Below are 14,485 nucleotides of genomic sequence, written 5' to 3'. Positions count from 1 at the left end.
TACAGGTAATTAAACAAAGTTTTATCCAAGAAAACTTGAGTAAAAGTTTGACATGATTATGCAATGTGCCCATTTCATAATAAAGCGTCATTTTTTTCTTTAACATAATTAGGATAAGAACATATGGGTACCATTTATCTATGTATGCAGACAGTGTTGTTGCACGATGCTGGCAGACAGTGCATACATGCAACTACATAACCAAGTGGCTGGCACAGTACATCTGCGCAGTGTATGGTCTTGGAAGTCCCGAGGTCAAGATGGGATACGCCCCCAAGGTTGGATAAGAATGACCTGTGGGACTGATACCGGACGTAGTAGTGGAGGACAAGCAGAGGAAGGAGGCCGTAGCGATATATCTAGCTATAACAAGTGATGACAAATTCAGCTAAAGAAATACCAATACAGCTAATTTTAATGTTTTAAGTCATATCCTAAGAAATTTAATCATTTCATCCATGAGTGTAACACGGTGAACAAGATGTTTATCAGCAAAATACCTAATGTGTAGTGAAATGTAAAACAAGCATTTTTTTTTTGTACCTTTATGCGTCATGGTAACTCGTGTTTTCTGCGGGAGGTGCCAGTGTTGCCCATTAAATAATACCTACAACAATGCAACGTGCTCACAAAAAAAAAAAAAAAACGCGCACTGGTGGAGCGATGCGGGAAACTTCAGGAACGAAGACGTGAGTGCGTCACCGTCTCAATCCACCAACCAAGTGATGCTAATGTGCCCGTTCGGGCCCGAGTTTGTTTACACTGAGGCACGCACGCGCAGCTAGCAAACACTAATGGTGTGCTAGCTTCACCTCAGCGCTGATATCCGTCCCAGCTATCCGCTGATGTTTTACGTCAAAACCGTGCCAGCCCTCAAACGGGCGAGCGCGGACATTCACTTTAAATGGTTAGTCTTAAACCGAGCAGTCCGTTGCACCGTGACCTCCAGTTCGCCAGCCCAGACGGAGCATGACGGTGTCAGAAGCCGCGGCGGGTCAGAGTGTCCCGGACTGTCTGGGAGAGGAGGGAGAAGGAGAGAAGGCACCGCCGCCGCCGCTGCTAATGAGATCTCCGTAGACTTTGAGCAGACCCGGGAGGCTTACAAGAGCAAAGACTCATTAGAGCTGCTCAGAAGTTTGGTGGTTTTCAAACTTTGTTCATATGACTTCCTGGTTGATAAGAACAAAGAGGTAATGAGGTGCTATCTCACCGCGCAGCCCGGCAATTTAACACGAAGTCTGTTTGTTAATGTGCCTTTAGGTGTTCAGATCACTTTCTAATTACAGTTTTTTTTAATAAAGTTGAGCATAAATACTGAATTCTATGTGAAACGTTCGCATAACAAGGAAATGAGATGTCACAATCAAAGAAAACACGTGTAAGCAAGTCACTGGGCGATAAATTGTATAGTATAATACAATATTATATTATATATTATATAATACAATTTAATTGCTACTATGTTAATTTTTACTAATAGATATACCATTGGCAGTGATGTTGACAATTTCTTTTCAAACCAATATGGGAATATTCCCATTTATGTCAGTCATAAGTAGTGTTGAAGGTAAACAAAAGTTCTGTCAGCTGATCAAATCTGAACCATAGGCTGTATGTAAAGTAATGTACTGTATGCTATATATGTTCTCATATGAAGACAGGCCTAACAGTTTCCGCTCCACCCTTAAATGCAATGCACACCTCTCAAGTTACAACCTGTTTTTCAACTATCCAGTCCATGTTACATAACCTCAGCTGTCCTGTTATTGTAGTTATATGCATGGGAGTAGAGTGCATTAAAACACATCCAGCATGGCACACTTATGACATATTTACATAATCAATGGGGACGATGTAAAATACATGATGAAAGCCCAAAACATATTAGAATTACTAATCAGAAAATGTAATGTCCTTTCCTTTTTGCCTAGATAATGGGTCTAGCTAAGAAGATTCTAGGCCAGAAAAGCTTTGACCAGTTTATGAAGATGACATTTTATGGTCAGTTTGTGGCTGGTGAGGACCACAATGATATCAAGCCACTGATTCAGAAGAACCATTCCTTCGGCGTCGGCTCTGTCCTGGACTATAGTGTTGAGGAAGACATCAGTCAGGAGGAAGCGGAGCGGAAAGAGATGGAGTATGAAAATTCTATTACTTTACTTAATAGTACAATAGACTCAATCCGGTTGCAGTGATAACCATTGTTGCCTCACAGAAGGAAGGTTTTGGGTTTTGACATGCTTGTTGCCTAACATGCACATCTTTGTGCTCAGGTTTTTTTTTTCACTGTCCAAGGACATGCACCAGAGTTTAATGTGTAATTCTAAATTGGTTGAAGGTTTGGAATGTGTTAGCATGGGTAATAGACTGGTGCCCTGTCCAGACTGTTCTTTGCTTCCTGCCCAGTGTCAGCTGGAATAGGCTCCAGCCCCCCCACACCTCACCCAACATCTGGTTGGATAAGGTCAAAGGTATTACACAGTGATGTACCAATATATTAGGCAGTATTTGCTTTGCCGACTGCCATCAGCTTATTAATTTTAAATGACCTTCACCTATTGCAGTGGCTGATATTTGCTGTGTCCTAATAATGTTCTAGTCTTGATTTCTTGGATCCCTTGTCCCTAATTTGTTTGTTTTCACACCTGTACTGCAGCCCTGAACGTTTATCGAAACAACCCAGTGGAGCTGTATGTGAGAAAACAAGTGGTTGACGCAGCTGAATTGCACATTTAACAGTTTTTACCCTGCCAGCGCCCTGGTAAAATGTCGGTGTAATGTCTAATGCAGTCATCTGAGAATAGAACAGACAATTGCTTACCCATGCATCAGCTCTCACCTAAACCAAAGTGAGTAATTTCAGTTTTATGAACACTTGTGATTGATATGATCTCCTGTTATGCTGTACAGGATACAGGGCAATTGTGGACAGTGCCCTGACTTAACTGCTCTAACACTGCCTGGAATTCATTTGTGAGAACAGCTATAATGTGGTGAAGGAGCGAATAACTCCAAAAAGTTATTTCTTGATAATGATTTTTTTTTGCACAAAATTTTTGTTGCACAAAATGGGGAATACAAAAAAAAATAATCTATACTGTTATTTTACATGTCAGTATTGACCTAGAATTTCACAATTGGTTCAGGCCCAAAATTGCATGCAATTACTGTCAAAGACACATTGAATTCAGACTATGCTTGTCTGTATTACACATATTACAGATTTAAAAAAAATAACACAAAGCAAAAGCACATTTTTTGCATTTTCCTGTAGTTTAATACCAAATATAGATATGTTTTTATTGCAGCCAGGAGGTCGATCTTCTTTACACCATGAATTGTTGGCATACTTGTGGCTTTCTAGTGTGGAATTGGCTGGCTGAAGAGAATTTCTCACTTGCTAGGTATTGCCTCGTGCAGCCCATGTGACGGGATTCCTAAGTGATCTGTGAGATGATGTAAACTTGGACAACAGTGCAAACCTTATGCAAGCAGTATCTCTGTGGGCAATAGCAGGACTTTTACTTTAGTTGCAGCTTTGGGCATTCATGCATTATGAGTAATTCATGAATGCCATTTTGGTCCCCTTTGGAGATGTTTCAGAGACAAATCAGTAGAGAAAAGGGAATATTTTGATTCCTTTTTCTTTGAAGTAAAAATGACAAATGTACTTGTCAAATATACTTAACAAAAAAGTTAATATTGAGGAAAAAAGACTGACCTTTTCTAACTCTCAGTATATCTCTAGTTTTATAAAGCTCAGATGTGATGAATAAATGGGGCATTCAGGTATCTTATGGTTAAGTCTGTTGACATAGAGTGACAGCTGACAGTGATAACATCTTGAGCCAGACATAATTTTCTTAATTTTTTGTCATGCTATCACATTCTGTAAGGTGATAAAACTCCTTAGTAAGCTCTTTGCTATAAACTCCCTTTTATTTTAACTGCATATATTTTTTAAACCTCATCACTAGTAACAAGATGTCACGGCACAGCTTTGATATTCTTTGTGTTGGGGGATGCCTGCTTAGAAACATCAAGCGAGGTATCAAATCTGAGCCTAGAAAGATATTGTTTGCCAAACATACACCTTCAAACATTGAGACTGTAGGACAAGGCACATTAAGCCAGCTCGATCTGAGACAGCACGTTTGACAAGCTCTCCAGTCATATGTCAAGATAGCAACAACATTAGTCAGTTTCTTCCAAAAGAAGGAAGATACTGTATAAGGAACAGAAGCAAATCCTGGCTTGATGTTGAACGCATGATATTTACAGTGACAGCCTTTACATGTGTAGACCATCTATACTAAAAATACATTCCCAGTTTTACACTTTAGATTTGACAAATGCACGCTTTTGAAGGCTTGCATGCTTTTTAAAGCAGCTGGGTGCCAGTGTTTTGTGCTAGCGATAAAGTATATCCCAAATGTGACACAGACAGCATAACACAAATGTCATTTGACACCTAAACTGTCCACTGAAGCTGTTTAATTCAATTTAATTTTCTGAAATTTGGTGTCTTATTTTTTAGGGCTGAAAATCAATCAATAGTATCTAAAAGATACCAAAAAATGTCTAGGAAATAGTAAATATCTCTTTTATTTTTAAGCATAAGCAGATTGTACATAAAACACTATCATGCAAGGGAAGGACAAAAGAAAAAAAAACATTTAAAATAGTACACATGTCAGATGGACTCCATTGTAGATTTTGCTTTTAAAAAGAGCCCCTGTCAAAAGCAAGCAAAGTTAAAAGAATATGGCTCCCTTTAGTTTTCCTGGCTTTGAAGCCTCTTGATGTCTCTGATGTCCAGGATGCTTACTGTTTAGTCATCTGTTTGGTTACATGAGCTCCCCTGTGCCTTATGATGAGGGGGGAATAGGTCAAGTGTGGAGTGATGCTGCAACTCCCCTCTGCAGAGGGTGAGCAGCAGCAGTTCAGCAAAGCATCAGTAAACAGTTGCAGCCTCGAGCATGCCACTGCCACAAGACCACAATGTTCACAGAAAAAAGTGCAAGTTTTCACATTTTTCAAGTTGCTTAAATTCAGGACCAATTATCTTTTATCCTTTCATATAACTTCTGTTTTAGCTCATGTGTGTCCGCTGCAGAGAAAGAGAACATAGGTAAGCTGCCTTATTTTTTCCCCTCATTTGTGGACAAACTGTACTGTGTGATGTAATCAAAAGTAATGATATGCAAATGTGTTTTTCACTCACAGGCAAGGACCACAGAGAGAGAAAATATCAAGTGCACAAACAATTCAGCGACCGCCGTGGGGGAGTGACCGGAGCCCGCACATATTTCTATGCTGACGAGGCCAAATGTGACCAACATATGGAAACCTTTATCAAATGCATCAAAGCATCTGGTAGGCAAACACAGGAGAAGCCACACTTGTCTGTGTTTGCATTGAAGGTGTCGTCTATGACACCAGACATCATTCTATCGTACCATCACGCTGTTATCTTTAGCTTTTTATCATTTAATTTATTTTAATGTTGTGTGCCACTTGTAGGTGGGAGTTCAATGGATGGTTTTTCTGCCATCAAAATGACTGCACTAGGACGACCTCAGTTTCTGGTAGGCACTAAAGAGCGATGAAAAAGTCAGTGTAAGCTTTTAGTCTTGCTGAATGACACTACTTTTTTTCTACAAAAGCTCCAGTTGTCAGAGGTGCTGGTGAAATGGCGGCGGTTTTTCACCTTCCTAGCATCACAGCAGGGTAAAGATGGCTTGGAGGCCTTAGAGCAGAGGCTGGAGCTTACACAACTGCAGGTAGTAATTTTTTTCTTTTTCCATGTTTTTCGTATTGATGAATTATGGTGATACTTGTGTAATATGTGCTAAACATGTCAGATAGGTTTTACATTTACATAAATGCACAACTGGGACAATGCAAGAGATGTTGTTAGTGTATGTGTTGTGCAGAACTTTAAATCTCTGTATTCTCATAGGAATTCATGACAAAACTGGGTGCAAACGGTGACTTCTACGGCTGGTTTACAGGAAGGAAAGAGGACTCGACAGGGTAAGCGAGACCAGACTTCTCAAATAGTCATAAAAGACGTGTGTTGCACACAGAGAAATATTTCATTAGTTGTGAAGCAGTTTTGCAGAAGAATTAATTCATGAAAAAAATGGTATGGAAATTTTAAACTAATATTAATTTCATAAAGTAAATTAAACTAAAGAGGATATTCTTAGTTCATGCATTTGATAATTTATTTTATACAATGTTTAATACTATAAAATATGATCACTTTAATATATTTTACTGCTTCTGACAAATGGAAGAAATAATCAACACTTTCCTTTCTTCTAACCTGACAAAATCTGGCAAGTAATAAAAGTAATGATTAATAATAGAAAGGGTGTAGCTATAAATATATCTTTCACTTAATCTTTAAAAACATAATTATCCACAAAGTGGCCAGTAAGACCAAAAAAAAGAAAAAACCCTAAAAGATTCTGGTAACAAAAAGATTCTGGTAATAGTTTTGCCAAAACACTGTTCCTGTAATACTTTCCATCCTTTTCCCTGACAGATGCATTGACATGCTTGACTGGAACAGCCTAATAGATGACAGGACAAAGATATCGGATCTGCTTGTTGTTCCAAATGTTGAGGTCAGTAGCATAGAATCCTGAAAAAGAGAGAGATTTTTTGGTGGAAATACAATAGATTAAAGAAAACAGTTTTCAAAATTAAAAAACACTTTTAAAATATATTTCTACCATTACTCCTTGGAGACTACAGTTGACTTATATAATACTGCTCCAAGTTTGGCATGCTTTCAGGTTGCAGGAGAGTTTTAAGTGTCAGCTGCACCTGCTGAGCTAATTCTGACTTCTAAGCAATTCATTCAAATGTACTGTAGCTGCCATAGGCTGTTGTTATTGATCCAATTATTTTTGTTCCCTGTTGTAATATGTTCATTTCAGAAGCAACTGGAAAAACTGAAACAAAACTAGTAATTCATTGTGATGACATTTAAAATAAAGACTTCATTACTAAATGTTTTTTTGCTCTCTGGCTGCTATAGTGAAAATTAAGGGCTTTTTGCAGTTTAAATGTTCTTATCTGAAGTTATTTTACTATAACCAGACCTTGGACATAATCAGCTCAATTACACTGCAAATAGTAAACAGCCATTTGGAGTTTTATTTACTTAAAAGTCTGCAACCTTTAACTGCAGATTTTCTCAAGCAAGTTTTGGAGTAAATATCTGGGATCATTGGAATTTCTAGGGTGAATGACTTAGCCCTGGGTTAAGAAAAAGCCTGGATCAATTGTGTGTGAAGAATCTGGGCATGTTAGACTGCATACATCTGTGGTCTTGAAATCAGGCCAGCTCATGGTTGGATAAAGTGGGAAGCACTAATAGGTGTCATGCTGTGTGATATTTGGTTTATTAGTATCTCACAGTGGATTCTCTCCTGGGTTGTGTTCATAGCTAGGTAAGCTGGAGCCTCTGCTAGGGAAGTTCACTGTAGAGGAGGAGCAACAAATGAAGCGGATGTTACAGCGTGTAGATGTCTTGGCGAAGGTAATTACATACCAGCCACAAGGACTGATTACCATACATGAACATGCCCACACTTAGAGGCAATTTGCTGTTTAACTACTATGAATAAATACCTATAGATCAATTATATGTGGTTATTAAGATGTTTTTATGTGTATCGGTTAAATGAGATTTGTAAATCTTGTAAATATGATATACTTTCCTTAAGTATATAGGTACTATAGTCTATAAAAGCTGCACTGGTATAATTATAATAATAATAAAACAAATTACAGGGATTATTATTATTACTGTGTTTTAATGTCACGGTGTTAAGAATCACTGATTCTTTTGTTTCATTTATTTAATAAAAAATGTTCACTAATTCAACCTTGAAAACTATTTTAATGAAACTCTAGGATATTAGATGATATTACACCAAATTAATGAGATCTTTCATGTTTCAGCATGCCCTAGAGAGTGGTGTTCGTTTGATGGTGGATGCAGAGCAAACCTATTTCCAGCCAGCCATTAGCAGACTAACACTGGAGATGCAGAGGACCTACAACAGAGAAAAGCCTGTCATTTTCAACACCTATCAATGCTACCTAAAGGTCGGGGCCTACAGCTGGCACAAAAACAGATCTTCAAAGCTGCAAACTTCTACTAATGCCTTGCTTATTCAAAATGTTCCTGCGGTGAATGGGAGGATTGTTATTGTCACTGAGTGATTAAATCCATGTTCTCAGCTCACAAGAAACCCCAGGTTTTGACAATGTGCTTCTTTAGGTTAGTAATATATTCAGTGTGTTTGAAATAGATCCAATGAACAGTTGTTGAAAATAGCAAAAAACCCCAAACAAATAAAACCAAAACAGATGGAGATTCCTCTCTTTATTAATGAGATCCAGTGACACAGCCGTTGTAATTTTTATCGAAGAAAACATGCTGTGACAGGTCCAAATGCCAGCATGTAAACAGATTTCTATTAGTCAGCCAAGCTGGGCTCGAAAGGGTGACGTGACAAAGACGAGAAAACAATAGTGGTGGAAATATGGTGATTTATTTTTTTTAAAGTGTTTTTCTCAGCATTTTTATTATTATCATTATGATATCAAAAGTGCATAGGTTCATAATAGTTGTATTTTTAGAATATTATCTGTTGGTTACAACATAAGGTTTATTGTGAGTGTTTTATTTTTTATGTTGCTGTTATTTACAGTCGTGAAAAAGAACATTTTCGCAGAGCTATGTGCAGTCCTGTGAAAAACCAAATACTCCTCATAGTTCAATAGTTTATAGAACTGCCTATAGGAAAAACTGAAGTCATTATTTTCTGTATGAGTTCTGCAGTCTCTCACATCATTGTGGAGGAATGTTTAAACGTTGTTGCTTTGGTTCATTTGTGGGCATTTGTTTACGCACAGGTCTCGAGTTGATTGAGAGGTTAATACCTTGATTCTTTTAAAAGATTTTTGTCTTTTGGATTGCTGTGCTTTTGTATTACCCAATTTAATCCAAGCTAACTAATGAGCTCATATTTGACTCTAAAATCCTTTTGCATACATAGAATACAAGGTGTCCAGGTCCTGTGGCTGGAAACCAAGCCCAAATCATCCCCCCTCTGCCCTGCCACTGTGCTGATATGCTGTGGTGCTATACATCATCTCCACATTGGATTGGTCTATCTAAAATTCTTATGGTTTGCTCAGATGCTAACCTCAGCCCTGGTGCCTTGTTCACGTTTTACAGAGTTTGTCTTCCATAGTTCTTTGTTTCTTTTTATACACATGTCATTTTATTTATTATGTAAAGGTAGATAGGACATGTAACCCAGATTAAGTCGACTAATCCTCAGTAAAAAATAAAGCAGGTATATCATTGCACATTTCCATTTGTAATAAACATGGAATGCGGTCAGCTCTGTATATAAAACATGTTTTAAAACTGGTACCTAAACTTAGAGGACTTGATTTTCATGAATCAGTCCTCCTCCTTTTGTTCTGCAGGAGGCCTATGACAATGTAACTATGGATGTAGAATTGTCTCGACGTGAGGGTTGGCACTTTGCTGCCAAGCTGGTGCGTGGGGCCTACATGTATCAGGAGCGAGAAAGGGCCAAAGAGATTGGATATGAAGACCCTATTAACCCTGACTATGAGTCAACCAATAGGATGTACCACAGGTAAGAGCCAAGGCTTGTCCGTCTGTTTGTTCTGCATAAATCTACACATGTAGAGTTTGATTGCTGTTAGCCAAGCTCTCATTTTTCATATTCAGAGAGGAACAGTCTGCTTACTGTAGTTGTTTTTTTTTTAAATAACAGAATTAAACTGTCAACCTATTAGGCACCGGTTAACACCACAGAGGACAGAGTCTTTTATTTGGAGTTACTGCAGTCTTGTTCTTATGGCAACAAGCTTTCGTCTCAAGAGTTTGAGAAGATTTTGATGGAATAATGTAATCAATGAAGAACAAACTCAGGATGCTTAATTGGATACAGTATGACATGAGGTGGATTCAGAATATGCAGATGGTGGTTATGAATCTGTGTATTAATATAGCCTTACTAACAGAGAAACAAATGAACAGGGCCAGATTTCTGTTTACATACTGTGAATACTTGATGTTTATAGAGATTTTTTATGGAGTATAGGTTTGTAAACGTAGTCCCACACCTTATAATAAATTCATCTGCTGATGAAATTGATTTATTTCAATGTGCCATGAAACAATGTAAGCACAGTATAATAAAAATGCATATTTTATAGTGAACAATATAAAATAAGTTACTAATTCCCACTTGAAAGACAAACAAACCCATTATTATGACAACCTAAATTGTCCCTGTTGTGTGTCATGTATTTGTGCAAGGTGTTTGGACTATGTGTTGGATGAGATTGCACTCAACAGAAAAGCAAATGTAATGGTGGCTTCCCACAATGAAGACACGGTGAAACACACCTTAACAAGGCAAGTTTTATGCTGTATCCAGTAACTTGAAACTTAAAACTATAATTCTTTCATACAAAATTGCATCTGTATAAACATGCTTATATTTTTATCCTCTCTCAATCAGAATGAATGAGCTGGGTCTCATTCCCACAGAAAACAAGGTATACTTTGGTCAGCTACTGGGCATGTGTGATCAAATCAGCTTCCCACTGGGTAAGAAAAGTACAGAAGCAGAAATGCACAACCATGCAATGTCTAGGTACCAATCTGTCTTGTCATAAATAGTAAGAATAATTTTGACAGTTCCAGCCAGACAGGCCATACACCCTGTCATGCTTTCAACTCTGTCATAAGACCTTTAAGTTGCACACACGTACCTCACAGGCCCCAAGGAGTGCACATGTAGAAGCCAGTCTGCATGACATATGAGCCGAGACACCTCAGTATTGAACAGTCCTCTTAACGAAGTGCCGCTGCTGGATCTCAGCGCTTTGTTTGTCAGTCAAAGCTAGACATAGTGGCGGCAGGCAGTTGTCTGTCAATGTGAGGCTGAAGCTGACATGGCCTTGACCAGTATTGATGTAAACAGACAGGCATGTGTTTCTTTGTTGCTTTCTTGAGGGATGGAGCAGCCAGCACAGCTTTGAATCCTGAAACAATAAAGGAGTTGTTTCATAAAATAAAACAGACTGGAGCTGAGATGCATATTATTTGTCCATCACTTACTGCACCAAATGTGCCTTAGTTAGTTTTTATAATTCAGTTTTCAGATATGCTGTTACTCAGGATGTGCTTGTCGGGACCGAGTTTATTGTATCATGTTATAATGTTTTGGATGGATTAGTTGAAACAACATTTATTTCGACAGAGCTAAAGAGTTAAGCCCTGGCAAAGCAGTTTCACAGTGTGCGAGCCTAACTGACAGACGAGAGGAAATCTTCAAATAGAAATGCTGTAAACTGAGGATGTCAGTGCAAATACTGCAGTCTTGCCTGATTACACAGATCGTAGCAAACATTCAGTGAGAGAAACCAATCAAGATGATGCTCATGCTGTGGTGTATTCTATAGAGTTTGTCCAAAATAATCTGTGAAAAGTATGCTGTTCTGTCATTTAAACTAGTCAGTCAAAATGATATTTTATGAAATGGAATTTCATAATATTGACAAATACAGAGAGAAATACTTTGATTTGTCTACATTTATCAATCCCATTTTCTTTTGTTTCACTCCAGGCCAGGCAGGCTTCCCTGTCTATAAGTATGTTCCCTATGGACCAGTGAATGAGGTAATGCCCTACCTGTCTCGGAGAGCACAGGAGAACCGAGGCTTCATGAAGGGGGCCCAGAAGGAGAGGGAACTGCTTTGGAAAGAGCTGAAACGGAGACTTGCCTCTGGAGAGCTTCTATACAAACCAGTGTACTGAAAACAGAAGAAAAGTTTTAGTAAAGATTATTGAGGGTTTCTTTCTCTGGTTCTTTGGTTACTGTTCATTATCATAGCTGCTTCTTCTGTCTTTTTTTTAAGCACATGTCTTGTTTTACTCTATATTTTGAAGTGGGGTTTTTTTACTCATGGACTGTTTGCATAGGCCACCAATTTTCCTTTTTCCTACTAGTGTTTTTCAGCATTCTGCTCTTGCAGGATTTTATCCACCTTCACTCCATTCACTCCTATTCTCCACCTCTGCATCCATAAGCATTTCTCATTTTGTCTTCCCACTGTCTGTAGAGCTCTAATATCCATCAAATGGGCATCTTTACTGCTCCAGAAGGACTTCCTAAAATGTCAACAAGACTGGGCTGGGCATCTTTTTTATTGCTCTATTTATTTTCAAGAAGAACGGGAATCATAAGAATAACATGCTTGATATAAATGTTAGCATTAAATTATATTGGCATATGTACTGTATATGTGCTTCTCAGTACTGTATGTTTGTTTTTGAGGTTGCACTGACATTTTTAAAACAATAAGTCTATGTGTAATGAAAAAGTATAACTGCCTCGTCAAAGCACATCTCTCTTCTTCGTCTTTGTTATTATATTCACTAAGAGAAGTTATATTTTTGCCCACAGTATGTGTTCTATACTCAGACTAAAATTTTCCCCAATTTTGGTCAATTCATGTCCAAATCTTGATTTTAAATCCAACTCTTAACTTAATTCAGGTCAATCCCAGATCTCTTAACCATCTGTCTGCTCAGTCTCATAAGTAATTGTTAAACATTATAGTTTCCTACCTATTAATAGTTTTCTTCCTTCCCTGTGATTGTGGATCTGTTTCTATGGTTAATAGGCTGAGTACTGATGACATACTGGTGGAGAAGTGAACGTTTAAATCTGTGTCTCTATTATAGCTGAATTGTTGAGGCTCTTTCTCCTTGTTTGCGGCTTGTTGATGTGGGCATTTTCTGTCTTGTTTCTCCATCTTGACTGATCTACAGCATGCCCTTGTCCATTTGGGGTGTCTATAAAGCAAGCTAAATCTGGTCTCAAGAGGCCGAAAGCCCCCTGAATCTGGCACTGATATCTGTTTTTCTGGTCTGTCTGACAGACTGGACCTCTTACAACAAAGAGACCTCCTAGCATGTTGGAGCACTATCTATTACATTAGATGACTCTGTGCAATTCTGATTTTTGACCATGTAAATATGTTTAATGCAGATTGTATTTGTTAAATTTGCATCTTACCTGATATGCTTGTGAAATTGCTAAAGTATGTGAACTCATGCATATTTTTTATGTCCTTGACGGAAATGCTATAGCTTTGAACTGTTTGTACAGCTTGAGTTGTTTGAGGTTTTAATTTGGTGACATATTCTGCTTGGTTATTGATGCACAATTAGTATTTGAGTCAGAGGGTAACCAAGCTTCATGATAATTATGGCCTTGTCATTTTATGAGAGCAGTCAGTGCTCTGTAGACCATCATTTAATTACCCATGATGCTACGCTCAATACAGATCACAGAAATTGGATGCATTAATCATTACTCAGAAGAAACTTTAGTGGCTGTTCAGTTTTACTGAGGCAGAGCACCGCAGAGGTGTCACTGTTGCTGTGTTCTATCAGTTTAATTAAGAATCAAGTCTACTTTTGATGTAAGATGTGCCGTTGGGTATACATTTGCCAATAAATCCCTTCTTATAGGGCAGTGGAGTTTTTCTGGTTAGCATGAATAGATTCAGAGGACACATTAAGAAGTGAAAAATTCTACCCAAGTTCTAGGTCAGCAAAGCTCTAAGCACAGCAACAGTTCTCTCTACATTAAAAGCACACAAGAATGTAATAAAATCAGCATAGACTAATTTACTTTATATAATGAATGTTGACATTGTATTATGCAAGATGTGATGTGTGGCATACATAACTGGCTTCTTTGGGCTGTTGTTTCTACCTTTTTGGACCTAAATTTGTATCTTGGCTGTGGCCTTGGCTTGGAACACAACAGCCCAGGGTTTTTCAAATAATGACTACTTGCACTGTGACAGGTTTCATTTAAATACATACAGAACATAATTTTTCAGGGATGTAACTTTGAAAAGTTTTGTTTTTCTGCAGAACAATGGCTAGATTGGATTGTTGCCGCATTCCAGGCGTCACTTAAGCTCTAATCAGGATTTGTATGCCAATAGATAAAGTGACAGTATGGTGGCTTTGAGCCATCCAAGAGTATTATGTTTTGGTTTGTTTTTATCTTTTGACAGCAAACTGAGAGATTAGTGGCTCACAGTGCACAAAATAGATAACTAGGCCAATGCACATTAACTTCAACATCTCGATTCATATCCTCAATTTTAAAATAATGTTAAAATTAAGGGGAAACTTCAGGGGAAGTGTGCAAAACTATATTGTAAATTATAAATAGTAAAAAAAAAGTCATTCTAAATGAGAAAGTAGAAAGACTTTTAAATTTTTTTTATCTTTTAAAATCCTTACATACAGTCTGTCATAACACCTGACACCTAATATTTACACAATTTTAATTGTCTGTGGTTCAGCCAAAAGCTGGCGAAC

General features: G+C 37.9%; 1 protein-coding gene across 1 annotated transcript; it reads left to right on the top strand.

Annotated features, from left to right (window-relative positions):
* Positions 1 to 609: 609 nt before the first annotated feature.
* Positions 610 to 14,143, top strand: prodhb (proline dehydrogenase (oxidase) 1b). Its single transcript, XM_003454156.5, has 14 exons — positions 610 to 1,190; positions 1,932 to 2,140; positions 5,100 to 5,134; positions 5,230 to 5,379; positions 5,527 to 5,591; positions 5,670 to 5,786; positions 5,966 to 6,039; positions 6,557 to 6,638; positions 7,466 to 7,558; positions 7,984 to 8,130; positions 9,526 to 9,701; positions 10,391 to 10,489; positions 10,596 to 10,684; positions 11,706 to 14,143. The coding sequence occupies exons 1-14, from the start codon at positions 846 to 848 to the stop codon at positions 11,894 to 11,896; spliced, it is 1,872 nt and encodes a 623-aa protein (XP_003454204.1). The 5' UTR covers positions 610 to 845; the 3' UTR covers positions 11,897 to 14,143.
* The last annotated feature ends 342 nt before the right edge of the window (positions 14,144 to 14,485 follow it).

The sequence above is a fragment of the Oreochromis niloticus genome, linkage group LG12, assembly GCF_001858045.2.
Source record: "Oreochromis niloticus isolate F11D_XX linkage group LG12, O_niloticus_UMD_NMBU, whole genome shotgun sequence".
NCBI lineage: Eukaryota > Metazoa > Chordata > Actinopteri > Cichliformes > Cichlidae > Oreochromis > Oreochromis niloticus.
This window is presented reverse-complemented; position numbering and strand designations above follow the sequence as displayed.

Coding starts and splice junctions, on each gene's coding strand:
- prodhb (XM_003454156.5), top strand. CDS start 846: ATGTTTTACGTCAAAACCGTGCCAGCCCTCAAACGGGCGAGCGCGGAC. Junction 5,135..5,229: donor TGCAGAGAAAGAGAACATAG/GTAAGCTGCCTT, acceptor TTTCACTCACAG/GCAAGGACCACAGAGAGAGA. Junction 5,380..5,526: donor CAAATGCATCAAAGCATCTG/GTAGGCAAACAC, acceptor TGCCACTTGTAG/GTGGGAGTTCAATGGATGGT.